The 13375-nt window shown below is 36.7% G+C and overlaps 1 protein-coding gene across 6 annotated transcripts in view; it reads right to left on the bottom strand.

Annotated features, from left to right (window-relative positions):
• The window catches only part of LOC149086561 (uncharacterized), a 51836-nt gene that overhangs the window by 26411 nt on the left and 12050 nt on the right, over positions 1-13375 (bottom strand). For 4 of the 6 annotated variants that reach the window (XM_089256036.1, XM_089256039.1, XM_089256035.1 and 1 more), the window contains exon 2: positions 3451-4501. In XM_089256036.1, the coding sequence (XP_089112162.1) occupies positions 3451-4422 (972 nt within the window). In that variant the 5' untranslated portion in view covers positions 4423-4501. Of the gene's footprint in view, positions 1-3450; positions 4502-9887; positions 10352-11492; positions 11597-13375 lie in introns of those variants that run through there. The other 2 variants (XM_089256038.1, XM_089256037.1) reach the window with 2 other exon arrangements.

Raw genomic sequence — 13375 nt, forward strand, 5'->3', positions numbered from 1 at the left:
GAAGAGTGGAAAAATACAAAGCAAGGCTCGTCACCAAAGGTTGTGTTCAAGTACCTGGAGTGGAGTTTGCAGAAATTTTTTCGCCTGTGGCAAGGCTGAGTTCAATAAGAACTATAATCACCTATGCAGTTGAAAATGGTCTTATGGGTTATCAACAAGACTTTGTGATGGCATGTTTGAATGGTGATTTAAATGACAAAATCTACATGAAAAAATTCCAAATGGATTTCAAAACGAATTCTTGAAACAATCCGGAAGACAGTAGTACAAGAAATTGATTGAAGTCTTTGAATTTCCATCATATCAATTCTGATAAGAGTGTGTATGTCAAAAAACATCTGCCACAAAACAATCATCATTGTATATGTTGATGATCTAATTGTGTTTACAAATTCTAAATAGAACTATAAAATCATTAGGGATAATCTCACAAATTCTTAATTGTTTCAAGATGAAGGATCTTGATAAACTGCATTATTTTGTCTGGCATCAAATTTGAAAAAAACAAGGACTGTATCAAAGTGTCTCAAAAGAAGCACACCAAGGATATCTTGAGGAAATTCAAGATGCGAGACGACAGGCCTGTATCTACACTGATGGAAAGCAGCATCAAGCTAACCAGAGAGATGTGTTCCGAAAATGATGTGGAAAAATCCAAAACATGAAAGGCATTCTATACCAGTCTGATTGGTTATCTGATGCATGCCCCCCCCCCCAAGGGGTGGGCTGACAAGGCTCCAGCCCTGGGGTCCGGGATGATTTTCATCTTTTTTTTGTTTTTTCACGCGATAAATTCATCATTAAGGGGCCTGTAAAAGATCCCAGCCTAGGATCTCTGCTTCAGGATGTTGGGGCCATGCTCTGATGTATCTGTCTGTGGCAACTAGACCTGACACCACGCATGCTGTGAATTTTCTCAGCCAATTCAACAACAGCCTCGAAAAATGTCATTGGGTTGCAGCAAAGAGAATTCTGAGATACCTCAATGGCACCATGGATCAAGGTTTCACATTCAAGCACTCTGGAAAGCCACTGACTACGTATGTGGATGCCGACTGGGCTTCAGACATCAATGATAAAAGGTCATACTCTGGATATGCGTTCCTACTCGCTGAAGCCATTACTTGGGAATCTAGAAAACAGTGAAGTGTTGCTTTATCATTGACTGAAGCAGAGTACATGGCATTATCCGAAGCTGCGACAGAGACAGTGTATTTGAAGAATTTAATCTGTGAATTGTCTTCAAGTTTATTGACTGCATCCATGACTGTGTTTTGTGACAATTATTAAGCAGCAGAACTTTTGCGCAATCCTGTGTTCCATGCTAGAAGCAAGCATATCAATATATATGTTACCATTATGTTCGTGAAATTATGAAAATTGCATTATCGATGCAAAATACTTATCATCTTTGGACATGCTTGCTGACATGCTCACCAAAGGACTTGGTAAGTGTAAGCATCAAAATTGTTGTAAGGTGCTGGGATTATATTTTGCATAACACATATTATTTAATTGAAAATTTTCTATTGCATTTCATGTCTATTGCATTTTATGACTATTGCACTGGAAGTAAAAAGTCGCAAACACAAGAAAAGTGCATTCTTATGTGGTAGAAAGTGTCAAATACCCCATGTGATGCATTGTTGCTGAGAGAGTCCTTTACAAAAAATATAAACATTGAGGAATGTGTTACATGATAGGACACCCCCAATTATGACTGTAGAAAGGTCCCCAGACTACTTTCACAGGGCTTCTTTATGATGAATTCATAGTGAAAAAAAAAATGAGAATCATCCTGGGCCACAAGGCTAGAGCCCCGTCAGCCCCACCCTTGTAGGGAGGGGGCATGGGGGTTAGGTTCATAATATGTTTTGTGACTGTAAGAAACATTGCTGATGGATTTATGTGGATTCATAGCAGCTTAACTTTTGTTAAAAGATCTGCCACTGTGGTGCTCAAGTGATGGACTCGCATTGTGAGGAACCAGGTTCAAACCCCACCACCACCTGGTTCCCAACTTCGAGGCACAAATGCAAGCTTCAAATGCACGCATTACCAGTTTGGAGGATAGATGCAGGGCAGCAACTGGGAGGATGGAGGGACAGGTGGGTCTAGTGGGAATTTTATACATTGATTATTAGTAAATATATAAATGTACCAAGTGGAGTTAAAAGGGTGAAAAACGCTTTGTCGATCAAAAAAAAAAAAAACATGATTAGTAGCGCCAAAAATAGATTCTGCATGGGTAGAGATTTTTTCCTCGAGCCGGCTCTGTTCGCCAAATCCGGATTTTCGCGATGTGATATTGTCACGACCGGCAACCACCAACGATAACCACATGACTGCATAGTGGCTAGACTACAAAACTGTGGATATTTTAGCTGGAGTTTTTACAGATCCCATTTTTTCCCAACGATCTCTGAAAAATTTCGGTAATTTAAACGAGTAAACCAATCCCCTTTTCAATTCTTCGCAAAGGTGCACTTGCAATCTTGAGGGAAATAAAGCGAGTTTACGCCGTAGATATGCTGTCTTTGAACGCAGGTTGGTAGCGTAGAAATTACCGTTATTTTCAGTATATAACCCGCAGGAGAAAAAACGCTTCCCGAAATCGGAAAATTCTGCATATTCATTCAGGGACTTTGATAGCCTGCGGGTTATACCATTATTGGACTACTTCAAAGTAGTACAACTACTTTCGAGGTCACGAGATAACGCGATTGTGGTAGATTTTGTGGGAACTGAAAAAAATTGAAGTTTTCCCCTCCATATCTTGTTCCACATCCCATGAACAAAATTTTCATGTTTCTTTTTCCTAAATTCCGGGTATTTGACGCACTACAGTGGATTAACGGTACCTCCGCGAACCACAAACAAGAATTGGTGCAAATGCGCAGGGATTCTGCGCCTTGGCGCACTATGTAGCAAGAGAACCGTTTCGGCGCAGTTTGGTGCAGCTCTTGCACACCTGCTATATACACACTCAGGCTGTTAGGTACACATACCCACACTTCTGTCACAACTCAATCGGTAGTAAATTGCCCATGGCAATAGATCAGAGTTGTGCGCAGTTTGAAGAAAGAAAGCTAAAAGATATACGAGTAAAATAAAACGAATGCGCAAGGGAACCAAAAATTAAAAGAAAAACAAAATGCTTTGGGATGCTCTTGCAAAGCATGATGAAGATAATAGTGATAATAATCTCAGACCTTAAAATATAATTGCTAAACTCTATCTAGTGGTGAGATAATAAAGTAGAAGGATGGCTGTGCAGGTGGCAGCAGCTGTATGAGAAATTATTCAGTCATATGCATTTGATAAAGGCAGAAAAATCTGCATGACAGCATTTGCCATTGTAAGCACCCCTATTATGTATGGCCATAATAACCAGATGACTGGCTAAGGTGTTAAAAAAAATGAACAAAACTAAAAGCATTAAAGTCTTACTGCGATCCAAGTTCCAAGTTCTTCAGACTGTCTAGCATCTCGAAGGATAGATGTTGCTAGACTCCATAGGCCTATCTCACTACTTGACCTATCAGTGTTATTTGTTGGTGAATTATTTATGTTTAGAATCATTTGATTTGTTATTTCGGTAATTCTGTCTTCCATCATTCTACGTGCGTCATGTAAAACCGCTTGAAATCCCCTCGCTGAGTCCCTGTGATCTCTTCCAGCTTCTCTTTCCACTTCAGCTATCTCTCTGATAAAATCTCTGCCCATTGCTTCCACGAGCCTCCCGATTTCTCTAATTTCCAATTCCATTTCCCTCACAAATTCTTGCTGAGCCATCCTCAGATCTATGGGCATTGTGCTTGAACTTTCTGATTGCCTATCACCTCTGTTTTCAACAACCATTGCTTCCACATCTGCAGGCCCTGCAGTTGATTGTTCTCTTCCTTCAGTCATTTCACTAGTCAATGTTTCATTTCTCCTAAAAGAATTTTGTGTTTCTCTTTGTCCAGATGTTCCTGCATCATATGGTTGCCCTATTCGACTTCTGGACGACTGTGCCATTGTTGTTTTTCTAGATTTTTTGCTGTTCACCTCGTGAGTTGTTCTAGCCGTACCTCTTACAGATCCCTCTGCATTTTTTCGGGACATTTGTCTTTGAATGAAAGAATTTCTTCTTGTTACCCTCCCTGGCATTTTAGTCTTTCTATTGCCTGATCCTTCGTTGGGGGAATGTTTCACTCTGGGACATTTGTTCTTCACGAGATTTCTGGGATGTTCAGTTTCATTGTTTCTGATCCTACTTGATGTCCTCATTCCTCTGATGCTACTTCTCAAAATTCTTTTGTTTTCAATACTTTCGGCTCTGTTTTTCCTATTCCTGTAATTACTTGTGCCACTTTTTTTATCCAAAGACTTCAGTTTCATGCAGCTTGTTCGATTTTTTTTATTCACGTTGCCACTCATACTCGTTTTTTTCCAATCTCTTTTGATGTAGTTTCTGCCACTTCTCGATTGGAACCAGCAAAATCTGTCAATGCAACACCTAAATTCAAGTAAAAAAATTGGCTTCAATATTTCATTAGACAGTGATGGTTATACTTTAATCTGTGAAGATACACACGGAATATGAGAGTAGCTACTCAACTGCCATAAGAAAACACTGTACATATAAATAAAAAACTCAACAAACACTTAAACACAGTGCATGCTGCTTAATGTGATCACATCGGATAAGGTTATCTGGTGACAATAAACAATTGATAGGTATATCTAGAAGCAAAAAGGACACTGATACATCCTGTTTAGTCGAAGAGGATGCATGGAAATGGGACAACTCATTTTTTGTCCAACATAAAAGTCTGTTTCTGTTTCGAATTTAAATTCTTTCCAAATGTTTTTTTTTTTTTTTATACTGTTAAGAAACAAGATTTTTTCCCTTTAACCCTTAGATGCACAATATTTTTTTCCTCCTAGTTTAAAAGGTATCTTCTCTGACAAAAATGACCCAGTTTGAGCACTTAAGAGTTGAGCTAAAACTTTTTTTTAAAATTTAGAAATTATGAGAAGTTAGAATGGAACCATCTAATGTGTATCACGAAAACTGGATGACTTTCGTTAATCTTTAACTGGAGCGGTGGGGATCATTTTAGCCAAATGCATTGCTTGTCTTGCCACCCCTTGAGAAAGAAATTTATCTGGTCTATCCTGTTATCAGTACCTTTCAAGCTGGTTGATCCACCTCACCATTTGCTTAAGGCTTTTTTGCGTGATGGTCAAAGCGTTCACATCGGAATGGCATCTCAGAAGAGTGTCAGTTATTTTGATGATTTCAAATTAATCTTGAAATATTAGGTATCCATGACTGAGCATGAGGATAGTGCTGCCAGTGAATCGTACATAAGATCAACATGTTGTGGTGTTGTTTGCAAGGATAGTGTTTTGACTTTAAATGAGGCTAACTTTGAGGCTTGTGAAAATATGGTAAATAATATTTCATTTTATCTATATTTTTTATGGGAATTTTTTTTTAGCCGTCTCATTAAGCATTTTGTCTGTTGTGGCCTTCGTATTTGTATTATTTGAATTAGTAAATTTCATTTCCTGAGTATATTTTAAACATTTAATTTTTTAATTATGAAAATTACATTAAAAAATTGAATATATTGTCACCTTATCAAAAATTCCCTACAGAAAGAGCCAATAAATGGATGGGATGTCCCATTGAATAATGGGGTAAATTTTAATTAGAACACAAAAATGGGGGGTAATTTTTTTTTTTATAAAATCTGTAATAGGTGAGATGGTGTTCTCTATCTAAAACCGCCAAAACGCCATTTTCAAAAAAAGAAAAAAAAACCACTAATATAAGGGTTTCATTATAAGGTGGTGATATGTAATTTAAAAATAATTTCAAAATTCATTTATCCATCCATTTCTATTAAATGTATGTCTTTGAAAGAGTAATCATTTTGAGATAATAATCAAAGAAAATTGAAAAATTATTTAGTGACTTGATTGATAGATGAATGAAGTCGTGTAAAAAACCCATTGCTTTTTCATTGAAAACTCTTTTTGTTGATTTTTTAAAAGAATAAATACTTGTTAGGGTTAAAATAGCACCACAATGGCAGTTACACACAGAATTTTCACAATGCAAGTCAAGGGTTAATGTACTACTAAACCACACCCATACACCTCATCCATATTCCTCTATGGAAACTCTAACGAATTGGTACATGCGGGAATGTGCGTGTACGAGTAGTGAAACCTGACGTGAAGTTTGTTTCTGTGTAATGCTTGTTATGTGTAGTGCTGAAAGCTGTGAAGACTGGTGGTGGAGCAAAACGACTTAGAATAGATGCCTCACCTACTGCAAAGGCAGTGACCACTGCAAAGAAGCCAAAGACGGAGTCTCGTCCTAGGACATTTGCCCAAGTGGTCCAAAGCACCAAAATGGCAGTTGTGAGAGAAGCATTTCCCTCACAAAAACTATAGAAAGAGAATGTGGATCTCATTCAGCAAGAGATCCTTGGGAAGATTGATCTGATCCCTACGAGAAGTCATCTTCCTAAGATTCAGGATCAACCTTAACTGGTGGAACACTGATGATCTACTGTGATGATGCTGAAACAGTAAAATGGGTGAAAACCACCTTCCATGCTAATAGGCAAATTTGAGTGGCGAGGCATTCAGGGTCTTGAGTGACAAGGAGTTGCCGAAGATTGTCAAGATCGCCTTCAAAACAAAGGATACATACACCACAGAGCCTGTTACCTTGCTGAGGCGGATCAACCGTTACAGCCCAGAGTTGAAATCTGAGGAGTGGGGGGCAGGGTTAGGAAAAAAAAAACCCTAAATAGCATTAACATTAAAAACAATAAAATTTCTGAAAAATCATTCAAACTTCCAATTAATTAAAATAAAATGCTTATTAATGCAATTAACACAATTCCCACATTAATTAATTTACAAATATTTCTTACATTTTAACAAAAATCCACTTTTGCAATTTAGTTATTTTTTTCTTCACTCAATGGATTACTGTGTGTTTGAAAATTCTTAATGTTATTATTAACCATATAATATAAAGATTTTTTCTCTAGTTACTTTCAGTATGTTTAATTAGGAAGCTATTTTGCAAAAACTACTATAAAAAAAGTAGGTGAATATAATATATTTAATGAAGCATAAATAATGCAGATTTATTAGCAATGATTTACGATATATGGGGTGATTGTAACTAAAGTTCTGATTTCAAAACACTTAAAAAAAGAATTATCATCAGATGGTTCTTTTACCAAAATGCTACCGGATCATCACTTGCTGACCTTTCTTCCACTTCCCGATGCAAACCCTGTTCTTCGCTTTCATTTTCGGGTCAGCGTGCCCCCCACACTCAAAGTGGACTTGCTTCATACCACCTGCTGCTGCCACCTGGAACCTGTTCCCTCCCAAACATGCAGCGTTTCCTGGACTCTATATAACCAGCTTTCTACAGTACATCGCAGGATGTGTGATTGACGTATTCCCTGTTCACATGATGTTAAAACCGCTGTTATTATTCCTACAGGTCGGTTTTATTTTTATATATGTTACACTTCAGATTTTATTTGTTTTTCCTCTTTACAAGTTTTTTGATTGTATTCTACCCACGTCGATCTCGCATTCTTTATTTGATTATCTTATGTATCATATTTTTGTTCCTCTCTTAATTCCTCTACCAATCACATGTTTTTTAATATCTTGGGCCAACTTGGCCATTTTTTGTTTAGGGTTGTTCCTCTCGATAAGCAGTTTTTTCTTCCACCTACCCACTTGTTTCTACTGCTTTAGCTCTCCGGTGATATCGAGTCTAACCCCGGTCCTAGGGTCACCCATTCTCCCCAAATTCAAACGTGGATTAACCCATGGATCAACCGCGACATTATCTATCTGAAAAAAAGAATTCAACGTGATGTCTCCAAACTGAAATTCAACGACTCTCCTACCCTCAGAACCAAAATCTGTCTCCACTCATAACCTCAAAAACCTCATTTTTCACCATAACTCCAGTTACTTGACCAAATCGTTGCCTACCTATCTTAAAACAAATCCCTCAAAATTCTGGAATTTTCTCCGTCCCCAAAACAGCCAGCACCCCCTCACTCAAAACTCCCAACTCGGACCTAACTTCTCCCCATAACATTGCCTCTGAATTTAACCGAGCCTCCTTGTCTGTTTTTTCCCTCGATGCCACTCCCCCCAATACTTCTTTTCTGATTCACTTTACAATTCTAGTCCCATCTCCTTCTCTGAAGCTGGTCTCCTGAATCTTTTAAAAAAACTAAAACCCCACTCTAGTGGCCCTTATGGGATCCCAAATAATATCCTCAAATTCTGCACAGATGAAATTAATAACTATCTCCTCATTATTTTCAAGGTCTCACTGAACACATCTAACCTTCCCTCTGACTAGAAAATTAATAAGATAACTCCCATCCATAAATCAGGTTCAATGTCTTACCCACTTAATTTTAGACCTATCGCCCTCATTTCCTCTTGCTGCAAGCTCTTTGAACACATAATTACCAAGGAAATCCATACTCACCTCGACTCGACTAACTTTTTCTATCCCAACCAACATGGCTTTATATCGTTTTATCTGTATCTACCCAGTTAACACTCTTCATACATGACTTATCAAACACCATTGACAGAAACCTCCAATCCGATATCATTTTCCTAGATTTTTCTAAAGCATTTGACAGGGTGCCCCACAATAAACTTCTCCTAAAACTCTCAAATCTCGGACTAAATGTTCAACTTCTTAAATGGGTGGAAGCCTTCCTCATTAACCGTAGCCAGTTTGTCTCATTCAAGGGCCAGAACTCCCCTTTTCTTCATATTATGTGTGGTACACCCCCAGGGCTCGGTCTTCTCGCCATTACTCTATTTCTAACTTACATAAATGACCTACCGGACTCCTTAAACTGCCGTATCAGACTCTTCGCTGACGATTGTCATCTACAAAACAGTGTCCAATCTTTCCGACCAAGAATCTTTCCAACACAACCTTAACATTATTTACGAATGGTGCTCAACCTGGAATCTGCCCCTCAACTTCTCAAAAACAGTTTTCATGAAAGTTACCTGTAAAAGAATTCCCCACGATTTCTCTTACTCGATAAACAATTCTTTGATCTCTGAGGTTTCCTATTATAAATACCTGGGCATAATCTCTTCCGATCTCCGCTGGAATCTTCACGTTGATTATACGTTTAATAAATGTCTCCAAAAACCCATTTTCCTTCGTCGTAATTTGAAAAACTCCACCCATCATGTCCGTCTCGCTACCAGACATATATTCTTTTTATTCTCTCTTATGCTTGTGAGGTCTGGGCCACACTCAAACCAACATAGACAAATTAGAATCTATCCAAAATAAGTCCACTCGCTTCATTTTTAACTCTTGGACTTCATCTGTCTTCATATCAGAACTCAAGTGCCAACTCAATATCCAACAGCCCATCTTTGCCTCTTCATATTGTCACAAATTTAATTTCTTCCCAAAAACTATTATCGACTGGAACAACTTACCATCAAATATTTTAGATTGTACTATGATTTCTGAATTTTCATGTACCATCAACTGTCATTTTCATCATACATAATTTCCGCATCCTCTTGTATAGGCCTCGGCCAAGCAATAATGAATGAATAAATAAATAAATGAAATTTACATGAATATTCCTGAAGCAATGGAATTTTAAATGGTAAAGGAAAAAAAATATTTAAAAATGTAAAATTAACGACACTGTAATCATCCAACACATGGGAATTTTGCTCACAGAATGAAAATGATAGCCAGTCAGGGCAAAATGATAACTTAATTAGCATTGTGCGAAAAATTACAAAAATGAAGTAATTGAAGAAATAAAACTACAACTTACTTAAGAAATGTTAAATATGTTGTTCATTGTGTTCTGGTTATGAGGTGAAAGCACAAAAACTCTTGTTCAACAACAGATCAGAATATGCCATGGTCATGACGTGGATGCGCTTGCAATCCACCTTCATTAAACCAAACGTGCCCCCATGTTAATATTTCTGAGGAACTTCTGACATATAGGGGATGTACTGGAGATTGCAATTCACCAAAGTTGGCAATCCGACCACTGTTCATAACATTTTGAGGTACCCCCACAGCCAGAAGTCGCAAGGGTTAAGTTGCATCCAGTTATTGTCAAAATGGGTCTTCAGCAGCTGCTTTACTGGTATTGCGATGTACATCTTGATAGAAATTGTTCTATCCACACACCGAAAGCACAAAAATGCTTGTCCAATAACAGATCAGAGTATGCCATTGTCATGATATGGATGTGCTTGCAATTCACCAGAGTTTGCAATTCGACCACTGTTCATAACATTTTGAGGTCCCCCCCCCCCCCCCCCACAGCTAGAAGTTGCAAGGGTTAAGGTCAGGTGAACTGATGGCTAAGCGTCATGTCATCCTGTTATTGTCAAAATGTTTCTTCAGCAGCTGCTTTGCCGGTATTGCAATGTGCATCTTGATAAAAGTTGTACTATCCGCACACTGATGTGTTTGAAGTGCCGAAATGATGTGGTTACACAAAATGGTATTATCCTGTTGGCCAAGTACAGTTAGATGATCCTGTACTTGGCCATTTTGCACTTTTTTATCTTTTCCTTTGCCAAAGAAATTTCCATTGCTTCAGGAGTATCCATGCAAATTTTCAAGTCATTGTGACCAGTAGTTCTTATTGTATAGTTTTGGAATCAAAACTACTTATAATCACCCTGCTGGGTTGGTAAAAAAACCGGGGTTTATTGGTTTAAACCAGGTTTTTTTGGTTTAAACCGGTTTTTTGTTTTAAGTAGTATTAACATTAAAAACAATAAAATTTCTGAAAAATCATTCAAACTTCTAATAATTAATTAAAATAAAATATTTATTAATGTAATTAACACTATTCCCATATTAATTAATCAATAAATATTTATTACATTTTAACAAAAACCAACTTTTGCAATTTAATTATTTTTTGCAACTCAATCGATCACTGTTTGAAAATTCTTTTAATGTTATTATTAATCATATAATATATAAAGGTTTTTTTCTCCAGTTACTTTCAGTAATACTTAATTAGGAAGCTATTTTGCAAAAACTAATAAAAATTAGGTGAATATAATGTATTTAATGAAGCATAAATAATGCAGATTAATTAGCAATGATTTACGATATACAGGGTGATTATAACTAAGGTTCTAATTTCAAAACACTGTAAAAAAAGAATGATTGTCAGAATGACTTGAAAATTGACATGAATATTCCTGAAAAAATGGAGTTTTATTTGGGGTAAAGGAAAAAAAACAACTTAAAAATATAAAATTAATGACATCCAACACGTGGGAAATTTGCTTTCAGAACGGAAACGATAGCCTGTCATGGCAAAATGATAATTATAGCATTTCACGATTTCGTAATTAATGGAAACATCACAAAAAAACGAAGTAATCAAACAACTACAACTTACTCAAGAAATGTTAAATATGTTGTCCACAGTGTTTATGAGGTGAAAGCACAAAACTTCTTGTTCAACAACAGAGTATGCCATGGTCGTGATGTGGATGAGCTTGCAATTCACCTTTATTGAACCAACCTCTCCCACCCCCCCCCCCATTAATATTCCCGAGGAACTTCTAACATATAGGGGATATGCAATCTGACCACTGCTCATAACATTTTGTGGCACCCCCCACGCCAGAAGTTGCAAGGGTTAAGTTGCATTCTGTTATTGTCAAAATGGGTCTTCAGCAGCTGCTTTGCTGGTATTGCAATGTGCAAGAAGTTGTTCTATCCACACACTGATGCTGTGGAAGTGCCGAAATGTGTTTGCACAAAATCGATTATACTGCTGGCCAAGTGTACAGCATCATCTACTTGCACATATTGCACTTTTTTCCTTTTGCGAAAGAAACTTCCATTGCTCCAGGAGTATCCATACAAATTTTCAAGTCATTCTGACCAGTACTTATTGTATAGTTTTGGAATCAAAACTTAAATTATAATCACCCTGTATATAGCTGATTATTTTTCATAAATCTGTTACTACTATACAGTAGAACCTTTGATTAACTGGGCTTAACCATGAAATTATAAAAAAAAAACTATTGAATGTTAAGACTGGAAGATATACAGTAGGAGATGTGCTATTTCTTATGAGAAAGAAAATGTATGTGAGGTAATGTAACTACTAGTACACTAGTCTTTGTCCTTTAAGGACAGCTGGTGTCTTTATTGGAATACAAGACCACCTGTGTGTGTGTGTGCCCCTGGCATGATGGTGTCACTACTGTTGCTGCTTCTTTGTGAAGAGAAAAAGAAACCTGTGAGAGAAATACACCACTACATTTAGATGTGTAATGCAATCCTTATTCATGAATTTGCTGAAGATAGAGCATCAGAATGTAGCCAAAGGTTAGAAAATGTGGCAAGAATGAGAAATTTTGGCTTCTGTATATAGCTTTAAATAACTAAGATATTTCATATGAAAAAAAAATATATATTCTGGCCAATTTTATGGGACTTTTTGAAAAAAACCACTTATAAAATCTTATGTCATTTAAAGATATACCATCAGAATGTACTCCAAGGATATAAAATAAGGTAAAAATGATACATTTTGGCTAATAATGAACCAATATGATATTTTTCAAGGAAAAAAATGATATTTAGGCCACTTTTATTTGATTTTTTGAAAAAAACCAAACTGGTTTTTTTAAAAAAACCACTTGGTTAAAACCAAGGTTTAAACCAAACAACCCTGTCACCCTGCATATAGCTGATTCTTTTTCATAAACCTGTTACTACTATACAGTAGAACCTTGATTAACTGGGCTTAATGGTGAAAGTATAAAAATAATTATATTGAATATTAAGACACTGTGATATACAGTACAAGATGTGCTACTTCTTATGGGAAAGAAAATGAAAATGTATGTGAAGTAATGTAACTACTAGTACACTAGTCTTTGTCCTTTAGGGACAGCTGGTGTCTTTATTGGATTATAGGACCACCTGCCCCTAGCATGATGGTGTCACTACTGTTGCTGCTTCTTTGTGAAGGGAAAAAGAAACATGAGAGATAATACACCATTACATTTGGATGTGTAACGCAATCCTTATTCATGAATTTGCTAAAGATAGAGCATCAGAATTTAGCCTAAGGTTTGAAAATGTGGTAAGAATGAGAAATTTTGACTTCTGTATTATATTACTTTAAATAACTAAGATACTTTATATGAAAAAAACATTCAGGTCACTTTTATCAGACTTTTTGGAAAAAAACCACTTATACCATTCAAAGATATACCATCAGAATGTCTCCAAGAGTATAAAATGTGGTAAGAATGGAAA

Source organism: Pholcus phalangioides, unplaced genomic scaffold (assembly GCF_987345545.1).
Source record: "Pholcus phalangioides strain wild (caught in Gottingen) unplaced genomic scaffold, Ppha-v1.0 ptg000004l_1, whole genome shotgun sequence".
Classification (NCBI taxonomy): domain Eukaryota; kingdom Metazoa; phylum Arthropoda; class Arachnida; order Araneae; family Pholcidae; genus Pholcus; species Pholcus phalangioides.